We start from the raw sequence: 14,434 nt of genomic DNA, 5'->3' as shown, positions 1-14,434 counted from the left end.
ATTTTTGGGATGCGTGCCTGGGTGAGGGAAACAATGCTGAAGTGGGACCCGGCAGTGACTTGGGTAGGTTGAAAGGTGGCCGTGGAGACCTGCTTAGGGCTGGTCTGCTGCTGCCTACCCTATAATTACCTCTGTGTGTGAGCAGGTAAGGAGGGGTTACCCCTTCCCACTGTCGTCTGAGAGCATCTTCCAGTTACCTGCAGCCAGAGCAGGAAAAAAATCCCTATTGCTGTTTAACGGAATGAATGGCTATGGCAACAGAGGGAGTGGCCTTGCAGTGTTCTCCTCGGGTAGCCCTTTCCTGAAAAGGCTGATGAATTGTTTTGAGATTAGCACACATGATAAAAGTTAACTTTGAAATAGCATAGCCGTCTAAACAAGCCTGCCATAGAAACTGTACTGTATGCTTAAGTTTGGGGAAAATACCCAATGTTCATTTTTGCCTACCTGTAATTGTGCTTTGAACAATCTCCGTTCTGTGTTACGTGTCATCATGTACTTACTTGTTTTTTATAGACAGATGTCCTTAGGAGCTTATGGTATTCAGGCTTGAGTTCATCTCCTTTCTACATCCCAACTCCCCCGTAAATTACCATTATACACCTACAATTTTGGGGAAGGGTAGTTGAATAACCAGCTACCTTGTTAAAGGACTGCTTCAGTGAAGATGCTTTGAGCTGTGAATAAAATATGTCCTTGGCTATCTTGGTGCCAGTATGGCTGTGTCCAAGCCTCATACAGCAGGCAACCTGCAAGAAAAAAAAAAAACCAAACAGGTAGTAAACACCCGCTAAACAATAAACCCCCTCTGATCATGTTAAAAAAAAAAAGAAAAAGTGTGAGTGAGGGACTGATGTTCAAGCCAGGGTATTTGCATGGCGTTGGGATCACTGGTAACCCAGTTCCCATTTTCTAGATTAGAGCAACAGTAAGTAGTGGTAGGATATTGGTAGGAACATGACGTGTAGGTTGCCAGTCAAGGGATGGTTTTAGTTTGTCTTTACCAAGGCAATTAGTGATAGTGTAGAAACATTTTGTGATGTTATAGGAAAAAAAGGGTTAAAAGTTTGTTTATAAAAAAACTATAAAAGGACAGGCTTTTGTTATCCGTTAGAATGAGTACCTCATGCTTCAATTCAGATTTACACTTTTGGGTTCTCTCATACTCAGATTTTTGTAACATAAAAGCAAAGAAAACAGAAACTACTGTTTTTAGCAAGCAAAGACTCCCATCTAGATTTCACCAGAGTTGCATCAAAACGATCTTGGAAATTAGTTACTCAAAGATACAGAGCTCTGCCAGTTCACTCTCATGTTAACCTGTTGCCTATTCTGCTTCTCAAGAAACATGTCCATGCAGAAAGATCTAAAAGGTTTTTTCTAGGTAAAGGTAGGAACATCCTACTGAAGCAGTCACGTTGCTGTTGGGAACAAAAATCGTTTGATTAAAATGTTGATTTGAGTGCAATCAAATACTGTTGACGTGAGGTGTGCAGTATTCACACTGGAAGAAAGCAAGCCAAGATATGGAGGAACTAAAATAAAATGGAAACAATTTATGAGAGTTTTATAGTTAAATGTTATCAGGAGATCTGAAAGCTGAGATTACGTGTGTATGAACTTTCTCTACGCACGTGCAAGTTGTCATGTCTTTAATTCACAAACGGCTTTAGAAACATTCAGTGCGTTAGGCCTGTAAAAAACCTTTCTGGCTCTCTCTCCTACTTCTTTCCCCACAGTGCTCCAGCCCAGAAGCTGTGGTCCTCTTCAGCCAGGGGGACCAGCTGGAGCCAGTGTGCTGCAAGGACCTTTCAGCCTTCGTATCTGGTGCTGTGGCAGAGTTGTCTTGGGTTTGGTAGTAATACGATGGCGATAAATGGCAGGGTCAGTCCATACGAAGTGTTGGGCTGAGAGTAAGGTAGAGGGATGAGGCCAAAAGGCTCACGTTGGCATTGCTCAGATTTTGGTGTGCATCCCCCAGGGTATCATCACTGGAGTATTGCCTCTCCAATGAGTCTTCATGTGGGACAAGGCTTGCTCTGCAGGGGTGGCCCCTCAGAGCTCCAGCTTCTGCATAAGCATTGCCTGATTTCATTACTGCGACACTGCACACAGACTGGGGTTTTCTCTTTTTTCTTTTTTATTTTTGTTTTTAGGAAAAAAGACCTATTGAGATTAATTGTTTTGTGCCTCAAAAAAGCTGGTATAATTTGTAGGCTGCTTATTGAATAGAGTTGTTCTAGTTCTTGATAGCGGGGCATTTTATTCAAATTCGGTCTTGTTCATTCAGTTGCAAATAGTCATTGTTTATTTCATATGAATCATTGAATAAATATGAATTTGAAATTGAGAGTTTCACTTGAGCTCTAACTGATGTTGACAATCAAGCTAATGCTTTTCAGTGCCTGGCATCATCCATAGATGCACTTCCCATTGTGTGGAAAGTGATGGATAAAGAATGAAGGGTTTTTTTTTGTGGGTTTTTATTGTTTTGGACTTCCTTCTGAGTAGAGGAAGCCATCAATTTTCACTGCCTTGTCCTTGGAGCTAGTTAAGGCGATGACATTAAAAGCAAAAGGAGTATCGCCGTTACATGTTTACTGGGTGCTGCTTACAGTAACACTGACTTGTGGGTGCATTTGGTGGGTTGTCCCAAGCCAGACAGAGGATTGAACCCACGAGGAATGTTGGCCTGGACCTTCTGCCATTCCTCTGGTACCTGCCAGGGTCTGCTTCCAGCCTTATGTCGCAGTGCCTTGCAGCTGGGAGGCCTCTTCCCCAGTTTGCTGTCTGGCCCTGTGGTCAGCGCCGGCTTCCAGCTGAGGCCCTGTTGCTGCCCGACAGGGAGCCGACGGCCTGTCCGGTGACGTGTCTCCCATAGGCCCTGGGTGGGCCTACTTCACTTAGTCCAGGGTTCCCTCTACTACTTGGTTCCCAAAGAGAAAGGGTCACTTTTCTGTGGTGAAGTAAGTGCAGGTGATGTGCCAGGAGTGTTTCACAATTTTTGCAGTGCCATGGTCACAGTATTTGTAGGTGGGTGGACTTCTTAAAAATCGAGCTTTGCAATGTCTTTGGGTGCTTTATAACTGTACATTTTACAAGGCTGCTTGCAAAGAAAGTTAAATTAAGGATGCACTGGGTTTTTTTCTTCTAATTACCATGAACTGCCTAGAGGCCTGCTGTAGTATAATCTAGGTAAAATTGGTTTGTTTAATTTAAATTAAATTTCTGTATTGTCTGTGTAGGCAGCGCAATTGAAGGGTCATAAGCGCTGAACCTGTAATTGGAAGCTTGTTCATACTTGATGATAGAGCTTGTCTACAAACGGAAACACGTTGGTGTGTGGAATAAATGGCCTTGGAATACCTCTTGTGGAACAGGCCTTAGGTGGGAAGTCTTGATCAGACAAGCTCATTGACAGTGGTCAACGCATGGGGAAACAACAAAGAGGTGCAATTTAGTGGATTTGCTGAGCTGTGCTGTGGCGGCGAGCAGGATTGCCATCCTGGCAGTGTGCTTCCTCGCGCTGTGGAGCTTGGGAGCAAAGAGGGATATTCGGCGTGGGTGTCACAATCCGAAAGTAGTAGTAAGGAAGCTGTTCTGAGGAGGTGCTGCAAGCTAGTGCTGGTGGCTGCTGGAGTTTGCGGGGTGGGGGAAGGCACCGGGATAAGCTCCCAGCACTCAAACCTGGGAGCAGGTCCTGAGCATGGTGTCCAGGCCCTGGCAAGTCTGAGAAGTGTCAGGAAAGGGGGACTGAGGGGAAGGGTTTCGAGAGGTTTAGTGGATAGGAGGAGGAACGAAGACTGAAAATGGCTGGAACTGAATTGAGCACAGGGCAAGGACAAAATAAAGGTTTATATACAATTTATGGGTTGTGTCTTACTCCACTGATTTGACAGGTACAGTAAAGAGCACAGTGTTCATTTGACCTCTAATGCAAAATGTCTAAGATGAACATCTAACTGTAAAGGGAAGCTGGGGAGTGGGGTGATTCTGAGGGTAAATGGGGAGGAATATTACAGAACGGGTGGGAAATAAACTGATACCCATTTGGTGTGTATAGGGGGAATTTGCTTGAAGAAAAGGCCAGTGGTAGTCACAGTAGTCACAATATCAGTTTAATTGGTTCTTTTTTTTCTTGACATCAATAAATGCCCTACATAAAATTATTTCATTTTCCTCCATAGTTTAATAAATAAGAAACTTCATTGTGGGGGTTCTTTTTGTTGCTTTGAAAAAGATTAAATTTTATTGCATCAAAGCAAGCCTTGGGCCCTGGTACATCTTATTGCCTGAAAGAATGTTTTGGGACAGTGGAATGGATGTCTAAGGTCAGCTGTTACAGAGAAATAGTAAATTATCAGACAAAAACATTACTTGGGTCACACTTTTGTCATGATTAACCGTAGAATTTAAAACATCAGTAGTTAATCTTCTTTACATTTAGTTTTAAAATGCTTTTGATTTATAGGAGAGACTCCTTGTCCTGTACTTTAAGTATCTGCTTAGACAGTAGATCTCTCCAGGAGAAAAGAATAAACTACTAGATTTTTATTTTTGTTTTTAATCTCTGGGTCCTTGGGCTCATCGTGATTTATTTTCCTCCCTGGAACACTGCATTCCACAGCTTGTAATGTGAGCCCAAGGCCTCTTTTTTTCTGCTTGGACTCATGTATAAAGACATTTTGCAAGATTTATTGCATTCTTTTAACTTCTAAACACGAGAGAAACACAAATGATGATCCTCAGTTCAGACCAACAGCAGAGAATGACCAAAAAAAAAAAAAAAAAGAGAAGATATTTTTAAATGGATGTTTCTCTGTACAGTCCCATGTATTTTGCCGGGCTATGCTGATCTCTGCTGTGGAGTCAGCAACTGTAAGCCAAAAGATGCCTTGAAAGAAACAGAGCACCGATGTCTTGAACATACAAGCCAAGTCCTCTGGAGTTGCTGTTGAGTCGTGTGGATTTTCATGGGCATCACTGTAGCAGTTGGGATTAACCCTGTGAGAAACCCACGTAGAGCAGCCGCCGGGGCAATGACAGGAAGGCAGGTGGCTTTGTTTTCTGGGTCACGGTTAGCTTTGCTTTCTGGTGTCTGTGGGCTGGCCAGCTGCTGTAGTCGTTGGCCTGCTAATATCGTAGGCACTGTTGAAAAAGGTTGGTTCACTGTATTTTTTTTTTATGGTTTGTAAACCTGTCTCTCTGATGACATCTCTACAATACCTTTTTGCCTTTACTTTCCTCATCTTAACTGACTTTTATGTTTAAACTGCCATATGGATTCACACAATTTAAAGTGTGTGACAAGAGTTGGGATATTTCCGTTTTCCATGTACATAATCTTTATTATCTTCTGTGATACCCCTCAGTTTAGAAAGTACACTTAGGGTTGACACAAGGGTTTCTTGCATAGCAAAGGGCAGCAGAGGGAGGTTGGTTGCACCTTTCCTGTTACCTCTACCAAAAAACCCTTCCTGATTTATTGCACCACCACCAGTGACGTGCGAAGCAGCATCACTGTTCCGGAGGCACGGCAGCTTGCGGTACCCAGCATCGTTCAGATGCCATCGTAGCTTGTGGGCGCTCTCGGCAGTGAAGCTGACGGCACGTGACAGGCTGCTGCCCGCGTGGAGGGTGATGGCTGTGAGGGATGGCCGGGCCCCCGGCTAGAGGCAGCAACGGTGGGGAGCCAGTGCCCAGTGCCACCCTTTGGTCTAAATCTTAATGGTTTGCATTAAGAGACCTGAGCTTGCATTGATGGGGAGTTGTGCCTGGGAGGGGTGAGGGTTCAGTCGCTGTATACAAGGGGCTGTTTTAAACTGCTCACAGTATATAAACTTTTCAGGAGATGACCTTGGACATTGTCAGAGAACAGAATCAGTAACGATCCAGCTTGGGTCAGGGCTTCCAAGAGGCAGATAAACCTATTTCTCCCTCTGAATAAAACTCGCACGGAAGTCTTGGTAAAATGATGAAGGTTCAGTCATCGGTCAAACACTGAATTGTTGATTAGCAAATTGTAGAGCACCTTCTGCCTTCCTCTCGTCCAATACTGATCATCAGCGTCAGATCAAAGACCTAGCTGCTTGTGAAAAACACCCCGAGAGATGTAGTTGTGTGCTGACTCCGCGCAGACTGGAAGGCCTATGAGCGACTCTGAGCTTTTGCAAGAAATGGGAATTGTGTGGGGTTCTTTGATGTGCTTTACCTAAGCACTTAATTCAGCATTCTCCTAAACTCACTTGACTCAGGTTTTTGTGAAATCCCTTGATGCCATTTAATGACCTTTTTAAAGCAGGGATTTTTGTCACTTGTCATCACGTCACGAAACGATACAGTGAGAGAGAAGGCATGTGTGTTCCTGTCGTTGAGGGCCCGCTCTGATGTTCTTTCCTGGTGCTAATAAATTATGTTGCAAATTAAAGCTTTTGTTAAAATATAATTTCCATTAGATCTTGAGCTTAGGGGTAATTTGTCGGTGCAGAAAATTAATTAGAGGTTGTTTTGTGATATTCCCCCTTAAATGGAATGCTTGAAAGACTTCTTAGTTTTTCTCATGCCAGATTAATTGCGCAGGATAAAAATGTCATTTTCAACATAAAGAAGTGGGGAATATTAAGGTCTTCATGCTGGTGGTTTTCATGCTTTTTTAAAAGCATCATTGAAATTAATTTAATTGCAGTCATATGCCTCAAACTCTTGATTTGTTGATGGGTTCTTTCCTTTACGTGCTCACTAGTCGATTTAAAATACTAGTTACTCCAAATTACATGACATGCAAAAAATGCTTTTCTGAACCAAATGTAAAGATACAGACTCGCCTGCCAAACACTTGTACAATTTGGAGTGCAGTGTTGCACTAGTCATGCAGGAGTACTGATGAATAGGCATGTTATTTACCAATAGGGAAAATTACATATTTATTTGCTAAAGCCATCATTTTCATTATATGTCTTTTATTTGGTATGTGATGTCGGGGGTTTTGGCTTTCCAAATTGAGTCCCATACGATGTCATTAATTTAATTATTTATGACTCTTCACTCTTTCAGAACAAACCCCTTCACGAAACGTCAGCTGCCAGAAGTCCCTTTACGTGGTGCTCATCCGCAGAGTCTCACGTTTAATCTCAGTGCATGATGATCCTTTAAATTCTCTGTCTTCCTACAGTGTATTAGAGAGCATCCAACTGGCACCTTCTCCAAGGAGAAGGCTCTTCCTGCAGCAGCATTTAGGGGTCTGGATAGTGTTTCAGAGGGTGATGTGGGCATCTGGCAGTCACGCCCACGTCTTGGAGGTGCTGGTGTGCTGCCGAGGACATCACTGTAACGTCTTTTTCCATGGTCTCATGTCCAAGGCTAATGTTCTTATGATGAATTCATTTTCCCTTCTTGTCCTTCTTTCTCATCTGGGTAATATTTTTGGGAAGTATAAGCATAGATCTCGCTTTCCATGTCTAGGCCTTCACATTGTGTCCTAAAGCGGATCTGGCAAGTGCTGTTGTGGGTAGCACAGCGGTTGATCAGGTGGACCTTGACATTGCTCTCGGTATGTCCCCATCGCAGTAAGGCTGATGAATTTTACCCGGTTCTGAAGAGAATAGAATTGGGCTAATAAACCTGTTGATTTCTAAACAGAAAGGAGTCAGGATAATATGGTCATGTCATGAAAGTTTTGAAACTCTGTCACAACCACACCAGTGTGCTTTGTTTTCACAGTTTCTGCCTGCCACCCTACTTTTGATGCTCATTCAGATATTCCTGTCCACACTCACCTGTCTGTGCAATCTTTTCTTTTTGACTAGAGAAAGAAATCTGACTCAGACTCAGCAGCATGTGATTACTTCATTACTTTGTTTTAGTTGTATTTCCTTGCTGCTTCAGGACTGACGCTAAACAGCGCTCCTCCAGCCTTCGGGTGTGGGTTCTCCGTTTCAGCAAGCTGTTAACATTTGGGTGTCCGATAGTTCCCTCCTACGTTATTTTTGAACCCCAGAGTGCCTGCTACCGCTTTTTGCTGTGTTTCCCGGCAAACTTGGTAGCATTGGTGCCCCGGCTTTTCAGGTTGCTTCCTCATTTGGGTCCCTTTTTGGCGTGTCCATCACAGTTCTAGTGAGCTGTGTGGTGTGGACAGTCGAGTGGTTTTAATGTGTTGTTCTCCTTTTCCAGTGAAATGAGCTTTATTCTTGTTTAACTGGATTTGATGTTATACAAGACGTATTTCTCGAGCTTGTTCTTTTTGTTGTTGTTCTTTGCATTGTGCCTTCCTATCTCAACCTCTAATTTTCACTTCCATAATAACTTTGAGAGTTCTTATTTTTGTGTGCTGTCTCTTTAGGGTTTAATTTATAGTTTTCCATGTATTCAGCATGTTTGTTATCTTGGACCATTTATATCTTGAGAGGAAAGGACTTTTTGCTGAGTTCTCATTTAGGCTTCTCTTAAATCTTATTCCCAGTTTCCTGCATGTTTTACTTGACCTTCCAGAAATGTTTGCAAGATCTTGAGGATGGATGCTCCCGTGCTCTGCCAACAGGTTCCTCTTGAAGTTCAGGAGCCAACTTGTTCATCTTCCTCTTCCGCATGCTGACCCCGCAGAATGGCTCTTGGTTCCCATTTCCTGAGGGTCTCATCTGCTGTAATATTTCATAACGCGACCTTCTAACTAGTAACGACAAAGTTCAAGGTAGCTTTTTCATGTCCTTACGCTAATAAAGGCGTGGGTCAGGATGAAATAAAACAAAGCAGGCCTTTCAGGGCTTGAGCAGCAGAACTGCTAAAAGCCCACTTTAAGGAAATGAGGCCTGTACATGTGATCCCGCTGCCCTGCCTGTTGACTTTGATCTTGTTAGATGTTTTTGACCAAGTTTTATGGTGGTTTAGGAAATCTGAAGGATGCGTGGCTCTGGTAAAAATTAAAAGTAAAGGAAAAGCACTGGGGAAGAGACCCTCCATCTTTCTGCTCCGGGTGGCAGCCATCATGACCGGTCAGTGTGTTTTTCTAGCTGGTTGACACACAGGCATCTCTGAGTCAGCTCACAGAGCTGTTTCCTCACCCAAACAAGGAGGTTGTTTGGATGCATGGGAGAGCTGCAGGTGTGAGAACAACCAGCCTGAAGAAGAAAAAACAGCGGGTTTGAGTGGGAAGGATGAATCTTGCAAAGACCATCTTCTTAGTCCCGCCGCTCATAGGGCAGTCATCACGTTTTTCTAAGTGCATTTTTATTAATTCTTTTTGTTAATAAACATGCTTAGTGACATGTGGAGTGCTATACCTAGTTGGCCTACCCTACTGACCTGTGCATCGCGTATCAAAGAGCAGAAATCACAAATACAAAATTTTTCCTACCAGAAATGTGTTGTTTCCTTTGTGTGTTCACATGAGCCACACTCACAGGACAAGTGCCACCCCCTTTTGGTTTCCTAATTCTGTTATTGAGTCTGTTCCTCTGTTTTAATTCCCTGCTGATACATGGCCTCTCTTAAGTTACTGAACTGTTCTAGGATTTGCTCTCCTTTAATCCCTTTTATTTCCAGTCTTCCAGCTTACACTATTATTTGTTCTGTAATATGACCTTTGGGACATCTTTGTCATGGTTCTTCCAACAAGGGACTGCAGTTTATTACTATTAAAATGTAATTACCTCTAATTCTGGCTTGCACTTCGTGTGGTTAGTTTTGGGACTGCTAACACTCTTTTCAGCCCCCAAGTTTTGCTAAGAGTTGATGCTGTTCACATTCGTTCTGTCTGTTAGACACCTGGACCACTTGCCCCTGGTCCATGTGCAAGTGGCTGATTTCTCCGTCCTGGCTGGCATCTCTCTGCCCTGTACAAAATCTTGATGGCTGTTTACTGCAAAACACGGCTCAGATCTCTCAGTGTCTGTCTTTTTTGTGCAGTTAGAGATTGTGCTTTGGATGATCTGAATCTGTAGTAACTTTCTGATGATTTGCTCATGTGTCCTGTGGACATCTGTGCTGCCTTCCCGCACCTGTTAGAAATGTGTTCCCTGGATCTCCTGTCTCCCCCAGCTTTCCCCCAGTACGCTCTGTGCTGGTGCGAGTGACAGGTGTAATGGTGCGATGGTCTGTGCCAGCATTTAGTACACCCAGAATATGATTTTGTTGGACAAATTCCATCAGGCAATTCTTCTCTGCCAGCTGGTGGGATACCCAAGTGCAGAGCCTCGGTGATGAGTGCGGTCTACATTCAGCCTCTGTCGTCATCTTCTTTTTCTCGCTTTTCTCAGCAAGACACACGCAACACTTTTCCTGAATGGTCTCCTACAATGACACAACCATCTTGGTTCAGTCTTTTGTTACCAGGGGCATGCATGTGTTTTGATGCTGCAATCCTTTGAGGGGTCTTCTCTTGCCACGCAGATGAGGTCCTGAGTGCTGCCCCATCCATTAGGCAGTGCTGCCCAATCCCTAGCCCGCAGTGGCAATCCTCCTGTGCTCGCCAGCCCTTGGGCTGCTGGTTATTGCGCTGCTTCTGTTGGCCTTCTAAATATTATGTCAAAGGATTTTGAAAAGTGGTATTTTTTTTAATATTCCACACCATTAAAGTACTTACATTAACCCCAAACTTGACTTTTCTTACTCTGAAATGGTGACATTAGCAGCGATGAGTGTTGCCTGAGTAGCCTTGGCTATGGGATGCAGGCATATGTCTGTAAGAATGAGTTGCCAGAGATGTAAATTAAAAGAAAACGGTAAGCTGAATTCAAAATATATTATTTTATAGTCTTTAGTGATGTCATTAGTATTTATGAAATTTTATTTAAATAGATTGGGGGTGTGTACGTCTTCTGAGCATATTTGGGATAGTTTTAGAGAAGATACATAGAAGTGTGTTTTGACTGAGTGTTTAAACTGTGGATTTTTTAGAGCTTTTACTGTCTCTTTGGATCAGGCTCCGGAAATTAATCTCAAAAGTGCACTGATTAGAAATCGGTTCGCCTATTCATTTTCAAGTCTCTGCAGCACACTGAACTTAGCATGCTGCTTGCATTAGGAATAATGACCTAACCCAACAGTGGTCCTGACCGGAGAATTGAATGGAAACATTTAAGTGGATTTCAGATCAGACACATAAACACTTGCAGACTCTTAGAGCAATAATTTTCTTTTGCTGTTTTGCACTGTAAAACATTTCCTTCCAGAGTAATTTGAGTATAAGTGGGGCTTACTGTAAGGGGTGGGTTTTTGTTTGGCTGGCTTGGGATTTTTTGGGAGCTATTATTGTTTGGTTTGTTTTCCTCCTGATAAAGTCCAACAGTAGCCCATTGTGAAAGATGATGACATTTGTCCTTAAAAAGGAAAAGGCCTTATAGTCCTCAGTGCGTTGTCAGTATGTTCTAGTTTCGTAATGATCCCCGTGTACGGATTTGAGCTTCAGTTATTGTCAGAGAAACTTCAGAAGATGGTAGGGCTGGCAGACTATTCTATTTCACACGTCTGCACACTGATAAACTGGATAGGGAATATGAAGGGGTATGAAAGCTCTGTTCTCAGATAGCAGTTTTTGAATGTGTTCTCTGATTATATTCTCTTTTCCTTCCCCTCTTTCAGGTATTCACTTACAAACAGAGCACGATCACACACCAAAAAGTAACACCTATGCATCAAACAAGCGCGGAGAGCGTGGAAGACATGGCAGCACTTGTAGATCTCCATGAAGGCTCCATTATGCACAACTTATTCCAGCGATATCAGCAAGATAAAATCTATGTAAGTTTCTTCTAAAATTAAGAAAAATACCCAGAGGGAATGGTTTTGAATGTGTAAGCGCTGTGTGTGTTTTGCTGGTCTGTGATACCTCCCTTCCTAATGTTCTCCAGTTCTTTGTGTAGCCACATAGAGCTGAAGCGTGCCCCATCTAGTGAATTCTCGTCCACGATGTTGGAAGGAGGAGGTAGCTTAGGGCCATCCAGGCAATCCCTTGGAAACCTTAAAAAACTGGCATGTTCCATATGCTTTTACACTTCCAGTGACAGTGTTGGGTAAAGGGCTCATTTTCCTCTTCTCTTTTAGATGCTCTGCCCCAACTCAACACAGAACATAAATTTTTGGTTTCATCACCTGTCTAGACCCTTCATTTGACCATACACAGGCTTTATCCTAAGCATCATCTGTTAAGTTTGGCTTCTGTATTTTTAAACATGATCATATCTTAACAGGAAAATAAACTTTCCCTGTATTTAGAAATTTCTTTATGATAAAAAGCAAAAAAAAAAAAGGGCACAAGGAAATTCTGTGCCTTTGTACATTACCTTTAAAGGGGCTGGTACAGAGAATCCTAAATGTTGAGGTGGTTCGCTTTGCACAAGTCTTTACCTGTGTTTTTTTTTCTCAAAACAAATGAACCATTACGCCTTTCATAAAAATCAGTTAAACAAAGATGGATAACTTAAATTAAATTAATAATCTTGCACATGTAGAGGGAAAAAAAGCTACTTGGTAGGAGTTTAGTTTTCCACCAGTGTTATTAGATTAGAATACAATGCTCAATGTGAGTCAAAATAAACATTTGTTTTCTGAGCACTTACACGTGCTCGGATGTGGGACATGGATGTCAGCCCTTCTCCCCTTTAAAAAGCCTGTGTGTAAAAGGAGGTGATGTTTTGAGGAGGCAAAGAATAGCCTTGTTCCGAAGAGACATGTCCTGGCTTACTCCTTAGCTTGTCAAGGCAAGTTTAGGGTATTTTGATACTTGGTGCTCAGTGCAATGTACGATTCTAGACAAACAGGTTTGTGTGCTGTTAGTGATGGCAGCTCTTCAGTTGCTGATGAATACTCATTGTCCCTTCAGTTTTGCTAACTTTACTGCCTACCTTTTTGCCTCCAACTCACCTGAAAAGGTGCTTTGAAAAAAGGTGTGTTTTAAAACGCATATGAAAGCCTCTCTGTTATCCTATATATGTAACCAGGACCTGATGTAAAAAGCATCTTCTCTTCTCCTTCCTCACTGGTACCCCAGTCCTGTTCTGTTTTACCAGGACAGGGCTCCAGGAACAGAAACTCCAAGAAAAACCCATTAAACAGCTTGAATAATTTTATCAAAACTTGATAGATATATGAGCACATGTTAGAGGAGGAGGTGGTGTCACTGCAGAATGAAACGTGCCTTTTCAAGCCAAAAATCTCTTAGCTGTGTTGAACAGTTCAACAATATTTTAATGTTTGATGTTTAAAAAAAAAAATAAATGGTCTGAAAGGTGCATTAAGTTTGCCTTTGTTGAAGGCATACTTGCAGGTGAAGAAACTAGGTTCCTGGTCCTTCTGGTTTGGGACCAGACTAGTTCTTGTAGAGGACAGTGGAAGCCACTTGGAGCTCATGCCAGAAGCGATGAAATTTTCCAGATTGTACATTTGTTTTCTCCATTTCCTCCAAAAAGTCCTCTCCCTTGGCAAGTAGTTGCTCCACCAGTGTAGCGCACATACTGTCTGTGGTACCTGCTTCGGCACCTTGGCTGTGTCTGTTTCTTGCGCGTTAGGAGTAAATCAGGAAGGCACGTGTCCCTCTCCACTCTGAGCCTAGGGGCTGGTCATCCTACTGAAAGACATCTTGCCATCCCCAAACGTAAACCGTCACATAGTTTCTGTGCCCTGGCTTTTAGCTTACAGGTCCCTGTTTACTTAAGCTCTGTGCACCTCTTTGTCGACAACCTGAGCTGGGGAGAGAAGATATGCACAGGTGTAAGCTGGCATTTTTTGAGTTATATGCATACATTACAAGCATATTTGTGTGCTTCCCATGTCTGGTTGCTTTTTGTTAGTTTCTTCAGTGGCAATGAGATCGGGAAGCACCTTTGTACCCTTAATGGGAAATGCACTTAATTAGGATGTACGTTTTGGGGCTTGCTTCTTCACACACACACACAAATTATATGAAGTGCAATATACTAAATCGTTGTGTAAAGTATATATTATTTCAAAAATAGAGAAGAAACATTTAAAAAGCAATATAAACAGTTGCTTTCTCAGAGAGACAATTGTTTCTGCAAATCTTCCACTGTTAACCTGTGTGTTTGTCTTTATCTCGTGAGCTGTTTCTTCAGCAATGAGCATTTAAGTAAATCTCTTCAGATCTTTGAGTCCAGTTTAATCTTCTTTTATTTAATAATGCTTTCATCTCACATAATCATACCTATGTTCCTAAAATCTTCACTACTTCTTAATACTATGAAGATATTTGCTGTGAATGCCAAGTTTTGTCAAACATGTCAGTGACTTCCTCTGCTGCTGCCAACAACTCCAGCTATAAAGGGTCAACTGAGGCTTTTCTTGTATTCCTTGGTGGATTTTTTGGGGGGAGGGAGGAATACTGATGTAGCATACGGACTGTGTTCATAGTGCGAACAATGCCTGACTCTGTACTTAATGAGTATAGGCTCGGAGCTGAATCTGTGCTGTTAGCGAGAAGGTGAAT

The 14,434-nt window shown here is 42.5% G+C and overlaps 1 protein-coding gene across 1 annotated transcript in view; it reads left to right on the top strand.

Moving 5' to 3' along the window:
- Positions 1 to 11,371: 11,371 nt before the first annotated feature.
- Positions 11,372 to 14,434, top strand: part of LOC104516795 (unconventional myosin-X-like) — a gene marked incomplete at its 3' end in the record, with an annotated part of 39,489 nt that continues 36,426 nt past the window's right edge. The window contains exons 1-2 of the mRNA XM_010161237.1: positions 11,372 to 11,428; positions 11,575 to 11,733. Of these exons, the coding sequence (XP_010159539.1) occupies positions 11,372 to 11,428; positions 11,575 to 11,733 (216 nt within the window). The remainder of the gene's footprint in view (positions 11,429 to 11,574; positions 11,734 to 14,434) is intronic.

Source organism: Eurypyga helias, unplaced genomic scaffold, assembly GCF_000690775.1.
Source record: "Eurypyga helias isolate BGI_N326 unplaced genomic scaffold, ASM69077v1 scaffold23131, whole genome shotgun sequence".
NCBI classification, from domain to species: Eukaryota; Metazoa; Chordata; class Aves; order Eurypygiformes; family Eurypygidae; genus Eurypyga; species Eurypyga helias.
Note: the sequence above shows the minus strand (reverse complement) of the source record. Positions and strands in the feature narration are given on the sequence as shown.